The sequence below is a fragment of the Eulemur rufifrons genome, chromosome 15 (genome assembly GCF_041146395.1).
Source record: "Eulemur rufifrons isolate Redbay chromosome 15, OSU_ERuf_1, whole genome shotgun sequence".
NCBI lineage: Eukaryota > Metazoa > Chordata > Mammalia > Primates > Lemuridae > Eulemur > Eulemur rufifrons.
In genome coordinates, this window is record NC_090997.1 from 5,202,850 (window position 1) to 5,218,830 (window position 15,981).

General features: G+C 52.6%; 1 protein-coding gene across 5 annotated transcripts in view; it reads left to right on the forward strand.

The window, feature by feature from the left end:
• ANKS1A (ankyrin repeat and sterile alpha motif domain containing 1A) overlaps positions 1–15,981 on the forward strand; it is a 188,147-nt gene that overhangs the window by 141,426 nt on the left and 30,740 nt on the right. For all 5 annotated transcript variants that reach the window (XM_069488647.1, XM_069488650.1, XM_069488649.1 and 2 more), the window contains 2 exons: positions 8,717–8,783; positions 14,024–14,130. In XM_069488647.1, coding sequence (XP_069344748.1) covers positions 8,717–8,783; positions 14,024–14,130 — 174 coding nt within the window. The remainder of the gene's footprint in view (positions 1–8,716; positions 8,784–14,023; positions 14,131–15,981) is intronic.

Here is a 15,981-nt window from a genome sequence, read left to right on the forward strand (position 1 = left end):
AAAGTTAAGTGACTTGTCCAAGTTTCCACAACTAATTAAGTAGCAGAACCAGAATTTGAACATGGGGTTGTTGTGGGGGGTTTTGGGTTTTCATTTTTCTTTTTTAAGAGACAGGATCTTGCTCTGTCACTCAGGGTGGAGTGCAGTGGTGTGATCATCACTCACTGCAGCCTCCAATTCCTGGGCTCAAGCAATCCTCCCACCTCAGCCTCCCAAAGTGCTGGGATTACAGGTATCAGCCACCACTCCTGGCCAGGTTTTTCAATTCAGAAATCCTCATTCTTTCCACCCTTACACACTGCCTCTCCAGTGTTCTCAGTCCAACATATTTGAAATTCTACCCTGAGCTTTAATAGAGCAGAAGCTAGGCTGAAACAAGCTGGACGCCATGAATTAGGTAGATAGTGAATTGGGCAATGGCCACAGATCGTTAGCTGTGACTATGGCCATGACTTTGGTTTTCTCTTTAAAGTGGGAAGAATGCTAGCTCCCCCTCAGGGTGGTTGTGAGGAAGAACTGGGTCACCGGGAGAACAGTCAGCTGATGTTCAGTGCAGTGAGGACTGCACTGAAAGAAACCCGGAACCTAACAGCCCTGCAAGGCCAGAGTTTCAACATTGGTGACTACCAACAGTGCTTTCCAAGGAGAGGGTCGGAGTGGGAGTGAGAGTACCTTGCTATTAGTGCCTGAATTCAGTTTTCAGGAAAGATGAATAAGCTTTCAACACAATCTACACACCTATACTTCTACAAAATACTACATACAGTATTTTGAGGGTGTGTTTTGTTTCCTACTATAATTGATTTCAGCCATTAGAGCATATAAACGTACTCTACTAGCTAAGTATTCTAATGTGCTGCTTGCCATGCTAAAGTAACTGGCTGACGTGGGGATCCATTTCTTTTGAGTCTGATTAATAAGAGCCAGTGTTCCAGGGTCTCTTCGTCATTGGGAGCACTGAAAATTGAGTTCGGACTGTTGGGCTGGAGTTGGCCTGGGCCCCAGAGCAGAGAAAGCCAGACCACGGCACAGAGCTGTGCTGAGAGCCCTCCACCCAGGGAGCTTGTGACAGGGAGTGGCGGGGAAGTCAGCTGTCCCACACGCCTTTCTCTGTTTTCTTGGCCTGTCAGGCATGTCTTTGCTTATTAGCATGTGGAGCAGAGTTCATGACAAGTGAAACTCAAACCAGTATTGATCTTAAACAATTTGTTATTCTCTAAAAGATTTGATCCTGAGATTTTTTTTTTTCCAGCATTTGATTCTGGGAATTTTCAAAGTACAGAAAACCTGAAAGACATGAACAGTGATTGCCTGTGTATCCATGACATAGGGCCTACATTCTGTAGTTAGCATTCTGCTGTACTGGCTTCGTCTCTGTATCCATCTGTCCACCCTCAGTCCACCCAGCAATCCATGTTATTTTTTGACGCATTTCCAAGTTAAGTTGCAGACGTCAGTACATTTTATTCCCAAACGCTGCAGTGTACGTATGTGTCATTAACTAGAGTTTAATATTTGTATATAGGTTTTTGAGGAGAGGGAAGATAAAATTTATACAAAGTGAGATGCATAAATCTTAAGTCTGCCATTCCATGAGTTTTGACAAATACATGTATTTGTGTAACCCAAATTCCCAGGATACAGAATGTTGCCATCATCCCAGAAAGTTCTCTCATGCCCTTCTTCATCAGTCCACACCTAGCCCCCTCCCCTGGCACCCTCTCTTCTGGTATTTTTCCACTATAGATTAGTTGTGCCTGTTCTAGAACTTCATATAAATGGAATCAATGCAGTATGTGCTCTTTCTGTGTAAGTCTTCTCTGAGAGATTTCAACTAGTGCCTTAAAATGAAGTTTGGGGACTTTACCAACTTCATTTATCCATCTTCTTCCTATCTTATTATACAAGTTCAGAGGTAATTAGGAGTGGCAAAGTACAGGAAATCTCAAGGCAACTGATGGATCCTGATAATGTATTTGTATTAAGTATATATAATTTTTTTTTTTTTTTTTTACATCTTAAGCGTATGTAATTTGATGCTCAAAATTCTACATCTGACTGCGCTGATGTTACAAGACAGGTATTCCCCTGTAGAATCTGAGGAGCTGATGGCTGTAGGACCCCTTTCCCTGGCCACCCTGCCGAGGAAATTGATTCTCCGTGTGAGTCTAGGGTGTGTTCTTGGGGCTGGTTTTATCACTAGCCAGCCTGCCGCTGCAGTGCACTGTAATGCAAGTCACGCTGTGAAAGGGCTAGACCGAGGGCAGGCGACTTGAAGGCTGGTGGTGGTGCAGGAAGGACCGAAAGACAGGTTACCCGGCCTTTCAGATAACCGCAGCCTTTCCGAGCGTCCTGCACCTGCCCCTCCCATGCCTTCCCCTCCTCGAAGGAAAGTAGACTGCGTACATTGGACCAGAACCCAGATACGTCATCCTCATTAATCTTTTAGATTCTTGTCCCACTTATTAAAGCCAGTACTTGGCACATAACCCAGAGTTATGTGGCAAGCAGTAATAAAGGTAATTGGAATCTAGGTCTCCCAACTTTTTCCTTCTTTCAGCAGTTTCTTGGGGCTTTGAGTAAAAGATTGCCTCTATGATAGGCTGTTCCGGTGTGAGGAGGTCACTCAGCAAGTATTGTTTCCACGCATTTCCCTTCTGTCATACTCATGGCATGTCTGTGTATTTCCTTTCTGTCAAGTTGCAGGTTTGGGGCGCAAGTCCCGACCTTTGGGTCAGGAAAAGGGCTAGCTAGTAACACTGTGGGTGTCAGGTGCTTTGGCGATGAAGACCCAGTGTCACGGAGAGGTGTGGGGGAGGCAAAAGTGAGGAGGGCCAAGGGGAGCGAGAGAGTTAGACTGCAGAAGCCAGGCATCCTCATCTTCCTCTCTCCACCAGTCTAGCCTGGGCAAACACAAAGGACAGGGTTTGACCGGCACCTTTGTCAGTAAAGGACAAAGCACCTTTTAAACAAAACAGTTCTCTTGTCTCTTAGCCTAGTAGGGAAAGGGGGATTGAGAAGGAAGGTGACAAATGTGAAGGGACTGAGGGGACAACAGTAAACATGGTAACAGTCTGAGTGCCCCTGTGATGAGGCAGCGAGAGCAGAGGCGACAGCCTGCTCTGTGGAAAGCAGTTCCTCACTGTTAGCGGAGCTGCCATGTCTGCTGTGCCTTGGGGAGGACAGCCCGGGCTTTGGCAGAGAAGATTCATTCCCCTCCCCCACCCGTCCTGCCTCCCTCCTGCAAAGGCGGTTGACAAGGTTAGAAAATCAGGACAAATAATTTACTTCAATCCATCTTTGTTTTTTCTGAGGCCTTGTGCAATTCGGTCTGGGAGGAGAAGGGAAAAAATTACCCAGGCCCTGGTCGGTGACCCTTTTTCAGATGTGGAATCAAAGCCCACTCTGGGCCGAGAGGCAGAGGACAGAGATGGTGATGAATTCTTATGTGGTTTCTGGGCCTGCGAGTGCAGCTGTCAGCAGTCTTTAGGGCGCCTAGCACAGCTCAAGGAATCAGTTTTGACGTCAGCAGTCACCTGATGGGAGGGCGCCGAGCATCTGGTGAGGCTGCGGGGGTGAAGGCTCGGTTTCTCAGCCCTGTGCTCTGGGAGTGCGGAGCTCTGTCCGAGCAAGGCCGTCCAGCCAGAGGAGAGGGTCTGCCACTTAGTGCCCCTGCAGCAGGAAGCAGGCTGAGCTGCCGATGGCACTTGCCAAAAGTGAAGACAGCGCCATCAGTGGGCAGTGCCCATGGAGTAGAGCTTTAGTTTCCCCGCTGAAAAATGGGACAATATGTTTGCCTGGCAGTAAGTTGAGGCTCTGCAAGATTGCTTAGAGAAGGGGCTGGCTGGTAGTTTTGAAGTGTGTAAACGTACATAAAATCTTAGGCCCCCCAGCTAACTGAATGGACCCCCCCCTTGGCTAAGGGGACCTCAGAAATGCCCTAAAGCTGAGTTGCTGGCTATGAGAAGAGAAGTCAGACGTGTCTTGTCATGCTCCTTCCCTTCTTGGAGATGTCTTTTGAACTCATTAGGAGACCTAAGGCTGTGCAAGACAAACCTTAAACCACGCCTGCACATCATCAGTGTCCTGAACAGATCGCCTCAGTCTGGGTACATGTCAGGTGCCTTGTCTCTGATTAACAGATTTCCTTATCTTAATTTAAAACATTCCAAGCCTTTAGACGAAGCTTCATTTCTTTAACCACTCATGAATCAAAGAATCTTTAAACCCTCCATAACCTGTAATCCCCTGCTTTGAGATGTCCCGCCTTTTAGGACCAAACCAATGTACACCTTCCATGTATTGATTTATGGCTTGACTTGTAATTCCTGTCTCCCTGAAATGCATAAACCAAACTGTAACCCAGCTACTGCGAGACCACTTGCTCAAGGTTTCTTGGGCGTGGCTCTGTGGCCCATGGTCTCAGGACCAGAATAAACCTCTTTAAATTATTTTAGAGTTTGGGTTCTTGTCCGTTGACAAGTGTGAAGTGCTTTGGGGGAGCAACAGCTCTGTGCCAACAGCCCAGGGAGGTTGGAGAAAGATGAAAATGAGGAGGGAAGGAGAGCTAGAGCATCCACACTGGTCCAGAAGTAGTGAGAGCGTTGGCTGTCCTTCCCTTTTCCTCTGTTAGTGTGAAAGTGATTAGTGTATTCGTGACTGGCCCGGCATGGGCATTTAATAGATGGTAGCTGTTACTATTTGTCGCCAAATCCCTCCAGTGTGCCAGCTCTGTACAAAGCACTGGCTGGGATCTAAAAGAAGCACAGTGTGAAACAGGGTCCTTAGCTGTAATGATTGTATAATGTCTCAGGGACACACGATAAAACAGTTAATCAGGGAAGTAACAGTGCAAAGCAGAGTGTGTTGTTTCTGGACCGCTAAGGTAACAAGCATTGGGAGTGAAGGAGGAGAGGTAGACGGTGTCTCCAGCCCTATGGGCCAGGCCCCAGGGGACTGCTGTCTGTTTTCCAACTGGTGCGGAAATCCTAGGGCACAGACGCCTCCTCAGGCAGCAGAAAGGGAGTAGAGGCCTCCTGAGTAGCTGGGATTACAGGTGTGCACCATGATGCCCAAGTAATTTTTCTATTTTTATAGAGACAGGGTCTCACTCTTGCTCAGGCTGGTCTCAAACTCCTGAGCTCACGCGATCCTCCCGCTTCAGGAATGTCTGTTGTCAGGAGCCAACTCAGTTGTTGGAGGATTGCAGAGGCATCGCCCCTCGTGGTCCCATTCATACCAAAGGAAAGCAGGAAGAAGGTGATTCCTTTCCCATCCTCTTCCACATGGGGCCCCAAATGAGAGCCCTAAACACAACCTTTGCTTCTAACTTGTTCCACCTCCTGGAAGCGAAGTTTCCCACGGGCCCTGGAGCCAAGTTGCACAGAAGCTAGTGGTCTCTCTGCAGACTGCCTAGGCCTAGCACACTGTCTGGCACACAGAAGACCCATCAACACTTGGAGTAGGTTTTCTTCCCCCTCCCTCGACGACTCGTCTTCATTGAGAAGACTGGTGTCATCCGCGTGGCTCAGCAGCCTGGCCGTAGAGCAGGGAGGCCTCTCCACGTGCAGAACCAACCCTACCTCCTGTGCCAGCCCGTGGGCAGCCAGGGTCCTGGGGTCGAAAAAGCAGATGTCAGATGGCCAGAGCAGAAGTATCTCTAGAGTCTGTTTTTGTTTTTGTTTTCAGCCGTATGGGGAATATGTTTTATACAGCCTGGGGTAGGGGAGTCCAATTAGACTCATCCTGAATACTTTCTGAAAATGGAACATTTCCAAGTCTTTTTTGAATATAGGAGTCCATTATGGCGATAATTGTCAAGTCCTGACCTTAGATTCTCTGTCAGTTCGTGAAAAGTATACTATTAAAGCATGGCCTTTTCCCATTTCTCTCTAAAAACGTCAGGGAACACTAAACTGTGCCCTTAGGTTATATTCCACCTGCCTCTGTCTTCCCCTGAAATGCAGAGCGTTTCTGGGAAAGCAGCCTAGTCAGATTGTTTTCTAACTCAAGCCTAAACGGTTAAACTGCACCAAATGTGTAGATCAGAACGATACCTGCTGCGTCTGACCGCTCTTCTTTGTCTAGACTGAAGTGATCGTATTTCCTCCCTGCTGGTTCTGGGCCAGGAGGGTGAGGCCTGGCGGGAAGAGCCCCAGCTCCTCCCATCTCCACAGCCCCAGGCGGCTCCGCCTCGGTGCTGGGGTGGGACCTGCCAGGCAGTGCCCAAACGGGACCTCTTCCCTGCCGCGGCCGCGTCTCCCCTGTGCCTGAGCTTCCAGCAAGGCAGCTTCCAATTGCTAAGGGAGGAGTTCTGGCTTACGAGATGTCAACACTGCCGATTACCCTGAGCTCACTGTGGACTAGAATCCTCTCAGCCTGCTGTAGCTATGGCAGTTCACAGAACAGTAAAACATGCTTCCTGGTTGGGGAGCATCATTCTGAGCGTGTCCGTTAGCATTTCCCAGCTGGTCCCACACCTGCCCACCGCAGAAACCTGGGCTTCTGCTGGCCAACGAGAGGGTGACTCCCGGGCAGACAAGCAGGAAGGAGTGGAGCAGAGAGGCAGCAGGGGTGTTGCCTCTGCGCACTCTGATTTCAAGAGGCCCTTTGGCAAAATTTCACAAATTGCGCAGCCAGGGGATGTTGATTGGACCATCCAGCTGGGGTGTCAGGTGATTGTGATGATAACGAAATATATAATGCAGATGACCTGACTTTATTTCAAAGGATACCTTAGAGTCACCCCTCCCTTTCAGCCCTTTCCACCTTGGCCCTCTGCAGGGCTTGGAGGACAGCTTTTTCATTGCCGGCCCTAAATAAGTAGAAGCTACACTTTCATTCATTCGTCCATTAGGTCGCCTGTTTGCCATGAGCCACGTCCGGGAGGTGGAACGGTGGATAAATCATGCTTGCGGCGGTGATTCTCCCACTGCATGTGGGTAGAATAGATCTAGAAGAATACGTGAGAAACCTGTTACACTGGTTGTCTCCAGAGAAAAGAACTAGGCAACCGGGAGAAGAGTAAGGGAGACTTTTCTCTGAATAACCCTTTGTATCTATTGAATTTCGAATCATGTGGATGTATTACTTTTCAAAAAATAAATGTAAATAAAAATATTTTTAAGACCTTAAAGATAGATTTTACTAGGCTGGAGCATTCAGAGGACAACAGGGAAACAGAAAGCAAACTAACCTTTTATTGAGCATCTACTGTGAGCTAGGCCTTCAGCTAGATGCTTTATGTATGTGCTGTCCTTAATCCACATTACCCTATACAAGAGGCAGTGTATCTATCCCCATTTTTGTGCATTTAAAACGGAGGCCCTGGGGGGTGGGGCGAGGGTACTCGCCTGTCTGTCTAGGCCAGTCCCTCCTGTACCATGCTGTTTGCTGAAGGAGGCGGCAGTTGAACAGGGTGGGGCCAAAGAAAGGGGTGCATGGAGGGGAGGGAGGGGTATTTTCTTCAAGGGGCAGTGCGGCCCTGCTCTGGTGCTGCCCACCCCCTGCTTCCGATGCCTGTCGCTGGGCTGTTGGGGCCTCTGAGTAGAGACCCACCCACAGTTTGCCCCACAGTCAGAGTTGTGTTTCTCAGACGTAACAGGCAATTAGCTGCCGGCCAGGCAATTAGCTGCCGGCCGCAGGGGGAGAGGTGGTGCTTGCTCTGCGCTCTTTGCTGGGTGTCAGATGTGCAGCTTTGTCTGCCAGCGGAAGGCTGGCTGGAGGATTGTTTTTCTGATTGTCAAACCTCCGCTCCTTACTTGCACTTAGAGGAAACAGTGTCCAAGCCCTGGTACAAAAGGTCCTCTTTTCATTTCTTTGGAAAAAGAGCAGTGAATGAGCTCATTATCACTGCAACCCTAAAAGGGGGAGGAGGGGAGGGAGAGAAGGCGGCTCCTCCTCACTGCCTGGCCCTGCCCCTGGCCAGGTTTCCTGGAGTGGGGGGCTTGGCTCTGGCCCAGAGTGAGTGACCAAAGCCAGGTGGCTGGGACAGGTGGTCCATACAGGGGGTAGTGCTGGCGGCATTTGGATGCTTGGAGACTGGCTCTCTGCTGTGGTCCAGAGGGAGGGCGAGTGTCTCTGCCCCTCTCGTCCCCTGAATGTAGAGCTCCGTCCAGGACTGCTGGCCTCCAGGGAGCAAAAAGTCTTCGTTCAGGGTCATGTGCCGGCATCACCTTGGTTCCCAAGAGGTTCCTGTGTGTAGGCACCCTGCTTGTCTCAGCTCTCGAAATGGCCCTCACAGGCAACCTCAGTTGTCCGTTGAGTGCTTATGATTTGCCAGGTGCTACTCTAGGCACTTAGGGTATAGCATGCAACAAAGCTGGCGAAAAGTCTCTATTCGCATGGCATTTAGATTCTGGTGTGGCCAGGGAAATGGGCCAGGTCTGGCCTGCTACTGCACCCTGTCCCCAGTCTCTGCTGGATCTTGGAGAAGCAGATCTTGGGGGAGTGATATAGACATGGCTTCAAAGAGAGGCTCTTTGGCATTTCTGGCCCCTAAGCCTGGACTGTCACCATCTCACTCCTGGGCTCGGGCCAGAGAAGGGTTTTTCTAGATCTGAACAGCAGGGTATTCTGGAACCTTACAGGTTGGTGCTAGACCTGGGAATCTTCTAAAGGAGACCTGGAGGTCAGCCTCAGTGGCACTCATGGTGAGCTGCCAACGTTTACCTCAAGCCTGACTGCCTGTCCTCTTTGTTCCTTTCTTCCATTTCAGATTGAGAAAATCATGAGTTCTATTGGAGAAGGGATTGACTTTTCTCAGGAACAGCAGAAGATCTCAGGTACTGTACCAGGCAGCCGTTCCCGCGGAACACAGCCGTCGGGCGCGTTCTGGCTCGAGTCCCCCTGGCGCCAAGAGGGTGGGAGCGGTCGGCCTCTGAATCTCCTAAATCTAGATGGCCCCCCTTGCTGTCACTTGTAGAGCCATGACTCCGTTTACATATTGAGGGGGAAGTCTACAACTGAATTTTAGGCTGCCTATTAGGAAAATTTTTTTTAAATGAACAATTACCATTTATTCATTATTTTTATAAATGTAAGGCATTCTCAGATTGGCTTAAATTGGAGTGCGCCTCCATGTTGGTCCCCCCAGCTTCCGAGGTGGCTCTGGCACTAACTTTTCGTGAGGATGTGGCTCTCGCTGGCCTGACGCTCGGCAGTGGCAGAGCGCTGGGTTCGAGCCGTGGCCGCAGACTTCCAGCTCGCGTCCAGCCACTCTGCCCTTCTCTCCTTGTGTCTGTTCCTCCATCAACTTGGCTGCTACCCGTTGTACTCTGTATCTTGCTACTTTGCCCGTTCTTTTCATTCTAAGCCCTCGGAGTGAGGTCTGCCTCTAAAACGGGGAACAGGGAGGCCGTCTGAACCGATTTCCCTGAGAATAGGATCGAACTGTGCTACGTTCTCAGATGAAGAGATGTGCTTAGGGCGCCTCTCAGAGCAGCTCTCACACCCCTGCCCCCAGGCGACTGAGGGAGTCCTGGCTTCCAGTCTAAAGGCAGCCCAGAGGGAGCCGGCTTCTCTCCTCACTGTGAAAACGCCTCTCTGCGCTGAAGGGGAGACAGTCCTCGCTCACTTGGGAGGCTCCATCCAGAACTGACCTGTCAGCCCCAAGTGGCACCTCTAGTTCCTCCGTGGGCTTCTGTGGCGCTGGCAGGAAGCCTGACGGGTGGCCTTGAGTGTGCACATCGGGGAGAGAGGAGCTGCTGAGGCCATGGGCTGAGTGGGGAGCCTAGGCTCTGGAGCCTCCCAACCCTGGGTTCACACCCTGGCTCTAGATACGTACATGTCTCGGCAAGTTGCTTAATGTGTCTGACTACCCCTCGCCCCCCCAGTTCTCCATCCACAACCTTTGGATAATAGTACCAACCTCATAAGTTTGTTGTGAGTGAGTACTGCATTGAGATATTTGAACTAAAGAGGTGCTCAATAAATAGTAGCTGAGCTCATTTATGCCCATGAAATCATTACTTACTCATACCAAGAAACCTAGAGAGCAGGGGCTTCTGCTCCATGGCTCTCCCCGCACTGATCTTCAGTCTTGGTTCCTGGAGCCAGTGTCCGTCCAGCAGCCGCGTTTTCCTGGTTCTAGCAGAGTGGGCCGAGCTGGGTTTGGTCCGTCCTTGCCAGTCTTGGATTATGGTGGAGTCTGCAGGGGGGCTCTTCTGGCTAAGAGTTTGTGGATCTGTTTCCAGGCAGCTGCTTGTACTCAGTCGAGTGATCTCACACTCTGTTGCAGTTCGCAGGCTTTCTTCCAAGGGCCAAGTGCTTTTTGGGGGTAGATGTTCAGGACTGAGACAAACAGTGTTGCCATTTTCAAAGCTGTGCTTTGGGGACAGTCAGGGATGGGATCAATGGCAGTCAGTGCAGTGGAGGCCACTTTCTGCTTTCCTGTCCCCCTCTATGTCCACAGAGCAGGAGCCAACATCACTTGCATGCGCTTGAGAGCTTTGAGTCAGAAGCAGGCCCTTCCACCTTGGATTGGCAGCACCTTGGGAAGAGCCCTTCTCCTTGGAAGTGTTAACACTGAGCTCTTCCCTTGCCACTGTGGTCCCACCCCCCAGTTTTTGCCCCTCATGAGCCCATATGAGTGGCGAGAGGTGGTTTGTCTATATCCCTGGGTTTCTGGACCCCAACACACCGTCTTGTTTTAGTATTCGTTTTGTCGAACCATCCGCCATACCTCGGCTTAGGAAAGTCGGGAGAGCGCACGTGCAGGGGCCACCTAAACGGAGCGTGCATCCTCCCGTCCTGCAGAGCGCCAGCCCATGGCGTCTGTACCACTGCCAGGCCGCGACGCACGGAGAGGGTGGGCTCAGACCTGCCCGTGAATCTGTCTGGTGGGCCGGAGGGGGCTTTCCCCAGGACCTCAGTGAACACCATCTTCAGCTCAGACCAAAATAGAATCACTGTATATTTTGATGGCTCAATATCAGGGTTCAGATTGTCCTTGGATTTCAGAACTGGGGAGAAAAGACCTGGGCTCTGGGATTGGCAGCCCCCTCCAGCAGGCCCTCCTGCATCAAGCCTGATCTTGTCAGCACGACTGGTTTTCAGAGGGTCTCCAACAAAAGGCCAGACCACAGCATTGGAGTCCCAGTCCTGTCTGGGGGCCCTGGGCCCCTGGGCTGCCAGCCCTGGATCTGGCTACCTGAATCCCAACAGATTTTTTTGACAGCTAACTCATCCTTCTGCCACCTCCCACTCTCAGGAGTCCAGGAAGGTGAGCCTTCCCGCTGGCCAGGCCACTGTGGCTCCTTTCAGGAAAGGCACGCTCTGTCAAGCAGGTGAGAACTTGCTTGGCTTTCTTTGCTAAAACCAGCGCATTTTGGGTGTTGCCCAGCTGTGAAATGCAGGATCCTTCTGGGGCTTGATCCCCTGTACACTGAGCCCTCTCTGCCAGTGCCCGTCTGGAGCCTAGTGGGGTGCAGGTATCTCCCAGCAAATTGAGAGAGTGACGCGTGTTCCTGGATTTTGTCTCTGTACACACGTTACCTTGTTAGTCCCTCTGCAGCTGTACTTGGGATTTTGTCCTGGTCGCCCCTGTCCTTGTCCGTTCATCCTTCAGATGCGGGCTCTGGGCATGGTGCTCCCCTGGGCTCTAACAGGCCCAAAGAGAAATCTGTCCCAGGTCTTTTGGTCTGCCCACCTAAGGAGCAGCAGGTGTAGCAGCCTCATTTCATTGCCTGTTTTTGTGATGGAGAAGCATGGTTGTTCCTGAAGTGGTGAGTGGGGGTCACTTACCTGTGTGGGCTGCGCCCTCTCTCCCTTCTCCTGGCTGTCCTAGAAACTGTTGGCCACAGCCATAGGGGTGGTCCCTCCCTATTCTTCCTGATAAGCTGTTTCCAGCCTCTTGAGCTGGAGGTAAAGTTTCACATCTCCACCTTTCATTTGCATTTGTATCAGCCAACATCAGATATTGGGAAATCTGTCATTTAGCTCTGATGCTACAGCTGCTGTCTCCTTCTCCCTCAGCAGCAAGAGCGGCAGTAGCTTCTGCTCTGATGTGATGTCCGATCCGTGATGTATTTTCCTGAGCTTGGAAGGGGGGAGGGTGGGGAGGGGAGGAAGGGGAGGGCCAGACATGAGAGTGAGCAAGGACCGTGGAGCCGGCAGCAGGCAGCGCGGAGCCCAGGAGCCTTTAGACAAAGCACTCTGCTGCAGCCCTGTGAGCGCACACATCCACCGGCGACGGGGAGGATCCCAGCTGCCCGGCTGGGGGATTGCAAGCAGGAATGAATCAGCAGCCAGGGACACTTGACTTCATGGGCGCACAGGAGCCCGCTGCTTAGGCTCCTGGAGCAGACGTCCCCATTCAAGGGCAGGGGAGCGCATGTATCCCCCAGACTCGGCACCTTGGAGCGCTGCTGCAGCGTGCCATCCGGAAGGCCACCCACGTCCCTGGCCACCATCTGTGCTGCAGAGGACAGAGGACAGGGGTGGAGGCTGGCACAGTTGGGCACCAGGGTCTCTTAGATAAGCAAGTAAGTTGGCATTGTCCTGCTCAGAGGGGCAGAAGGTACCTGGGAACGGCAGAATGACTCTCACCGTGTCAAGAGTTCACTGGAGGTGATGTTTTTATAGTTGGTTCTTCTTTTCCTTTCCCTGCACCTCTCTTTCCTGCCTTTCTCTTTTTTCCTTCTTTTTTCTGTTGTTGCCCACGAGAACCGGCTAAGTAGGTGGGGTTTAAGGCATTCAGTTTAGAACGTCCAAGGTCTGCCAGGAAGAGCTGAACTTTTGTCCTCCCTGCAATCACCACGATCCCTGTCCCGACCGAGGAGCATAGCAGAAGAATGACCCCCTTCCCCACTCATCCTGAGAGGAGAACGTCGAGACGTGGAGCGCTGGGAAGACTGTTGCTGTCTTTGTCCCTCAGCCAAGGAGCACCGCGCCGAATGTGAACAGACTCAAGCTGCTGCAGCTCGGCTGACAGGGGACCACTTCCTTTCTCTGTTGTCTGGCTGGATTTTGTCTTCTTTAGCCAAGAACTGAGTCTGCCTGCCTGCTTCCCCCCTGAGGAGGCAGGCAAGTCACAGAAGCGGCCACTATCAGAAGAGAAAAATGCACGCCCAGCCCCCGAACACCAGCCAGGGCTGGGAAGACCACGCTTCCGACAGCACGCCGGCCCTGGAGACGCCGCGCTCGCCGGCCGCCACGGTCTAGCCGTGGACGGGGCCCCTGGCCCGCTGGCCACGCAGCCCGGCGGAATGCGATACTGCCGGCCCAGCAGAGCCACAGCTGAGCCCGACCCCCGAGCTCTGGCCCATGCTCCCCACTTCGCTCCTTGCTGTCTTGAGCCTCTGAGCACAAAGGGCCCGTGGCCATGGTTTGCCTATTCCGGGACTGCTGGGGGAAAACAAGTAAAAGTCTCTTTTCTCCGCCTGCCGTGTTCTGTGCTGCTTGTGTTGCATGTGCTGGGGCCCTGTGAACAGCCGCCACTGCTTCCTTCCCGGAGTCCTCGGTGTGTGCCTGTGTCCCTCAGCTGCATGGAGATGTGTGCTCTCTCCTGACCGGTGTGTGCTGCAAGGTCGCAGAGCTGCCCCTCGCCACGGCCCGCAGGGCTCCCGACGTTGCATGGAGGAGAGGAGCGGCGGGCCTTGCAGGCGCTTAGGCACCCCCCCGGCCCCCTTTAGCGCCTGTGGGGACAGACTTTCCAAAATACCTCAGTGTGAACGCTGATGAGGAGTTGACCCAGAGACTGTTGGGGGTTGGCTTCCCCCCGACCAGTGGGCAGAGGTCGTGCATGTGCCGCCGTGGCCCTGGAGCAGCTCAGACCGAGGGGGTGTGAGTGGGCGGCAGCCACCGAGGCTGGGCCGTGAGTGGACAGCACCAGGCAGTCCTGTCCTTGGCCTGTACACGGAAGAGGAGCTGCGTGTCCGCTGCTCTCTGGTCTCTTGTATATAGTTTGGCTGCTTTATGGTAATGACTATGATGTGGCAATGCCATCTGTCCTCCTCTGAGTGCCGCTGCTACCGCCTTAATGGTTTTTCCCTTTTCAAGCGTCTGCCGATTCCTCTCTCGTCAGGTTCGCGGACGCTGGAGCAGAGCGTGGGGGAGTGGCTGGAGTCGATTGGGCTGCAGCAATATGAGAGCAAGTTGCTTCTGAATGGCTTTGACGATGTCCGCTTCCTGGTAAGTGTCTGCGGGCCTCCTCGGCAGCTGGGCGCTGCTCAGCGGAAGTGTCCCTCCCTGGCCTCCCTCTGGTCCGCCGGAGTTTGCAACAGTACGTACACTCGAGTCCCAGGGAAGAGCTAACTGAGGTCACGCAGATACCGGGGAGTCAGTGGAGCGTTGTGTGCCTTTCCAAACCCTGCCTCGCTCTCCCTCTGCCCTGAAACGGTTCTGGAGGGAGAGGTCTGCACCCTGGGAAGGAGGGCCCTGAGTCAGACCTCTGCCCCTCTCTGGTCTCCCTCTCGAGCCTCAGACCCTGTGCTGTACAGTGAGGCATGAGGACAGCTTGTTCTGAGCCAGACTCCAGGAGTTTTGGTGGCAAGGACACCAGGTGCCCTGTTGTGACTCCATATCCAATTAAGGCTAGATGCCAGGAGTTTCCTTTATTTCCCAGAACTTTGTATTCAAATGAGTTGTCACTGAAGCAGGGAGCCTTGTCTCTGGCAAAGGCCTCTTCCCTGCCCAGCCAAGGCCAAGTGCCTGGGGTGGAGGCCAGAGCTGCACAGCCCCGTATACTCATGGCCTCTGAGATGGCCCAGAGAGGCTGAGTTGGTGGTTTGGGATTGGTTGCTTTTCTTTTTTATTTGTAGACATGGGGATCTCACTGTGTTGCCCAGGCAGGTCTTGAACTCCTGGCCTCAAGTGATCCTCCCGCCTTAGCGTCCCAAAGTGCTGGGATTACAGGGGTGAGCCACCGCACCTGGCCTTGGTCGATTTTCTGTATTCTCTTGCAAAATGCCAGGGGTTAAAAAAAGAAAGAAAGAAAAAGAAAAACTAAGGTGTCTTTCCTCTGGCTCTCTGTGGAGTAGAGACCCAGCTAGGACCCTGGGCTTAGGATCCAGTGTTCCCTCTGTCATTCCAGAAAGTGACTCAGAGCAGGATGCCTGTCACTGTCTCTCTCCGGGAGACCTTGCGTACGTTTGGGCTGGGCGGTGGCAGCACATCCAAGCAGTGGCTGAGCCAAGGGCCTCGGCTCACCTCACAGCCAGACGGGCACCCTAGGAACAGGCGTTTGACGTTGCGGTGACACCCACGATAGCTGGCACTTACTAGTGCTCACTGCGTGCTGGGCGCCGTTCTCAGTGGCTTGTAGGAATTCGCTCGTTGAATCCTCCCAGCAGCCCTGAGGTGTGTGCTAATGTTATCATCTCCATTTTCCAGACGAAGGAAATGAGGTCAGCGTGGTTAAGTGGCTTGCTTGGGTCACACGGCCAGTGGCTGGCAGGGTGGAAAGTGCATCTGGTGCTTTGGGTTTCGGGGTCATGCTTGACCACAGTGCTGCACAGGGAGCAGATGGAGCCACCTGTGTGCTTTAGGTCACCTTCTTACTCGCGTCCTCATGGAAGTGAGGTTTGGGTTCATCTAGCCGTCCCTGCCCGCCCTGCTCCTCCTCGTGTCCTGAAGGGCTGTTTCCTGCTCTCGTAGTCCCCGGGCACGCGGGCCTGAGTGGATGCTGGGTCGCCGCTCTCTCTGAAGCGGATCTCCCTAACCTGTGCCCATCTCGCTCTGCGTGTCGGTTGGGGGCAGGGGTCAGAGTCAGCTCAGAGCTGCCATTGCCCGTCCTGTGTTCCCCATGGGGGCTCCGTGGGTTTCCCACTGACGACTGTGTCTGCAGCCTGCCCTGTGACTGGCCTGAGGCTGCCAGGAGGGACGCTGGCTGCGATAACCCACCTCCCCTAGGGCCAGCTCCGTCTCCAGGGCAGACAGTGACTTCTGCAGCAAACCGCTCTTCCAAAGCTAGCCTTGGGGCAGTTATTTTTCAGCTTGAAAAAAATCTCAAGTTTTAAAATAGTAATTTATTTTTCTTTCTTT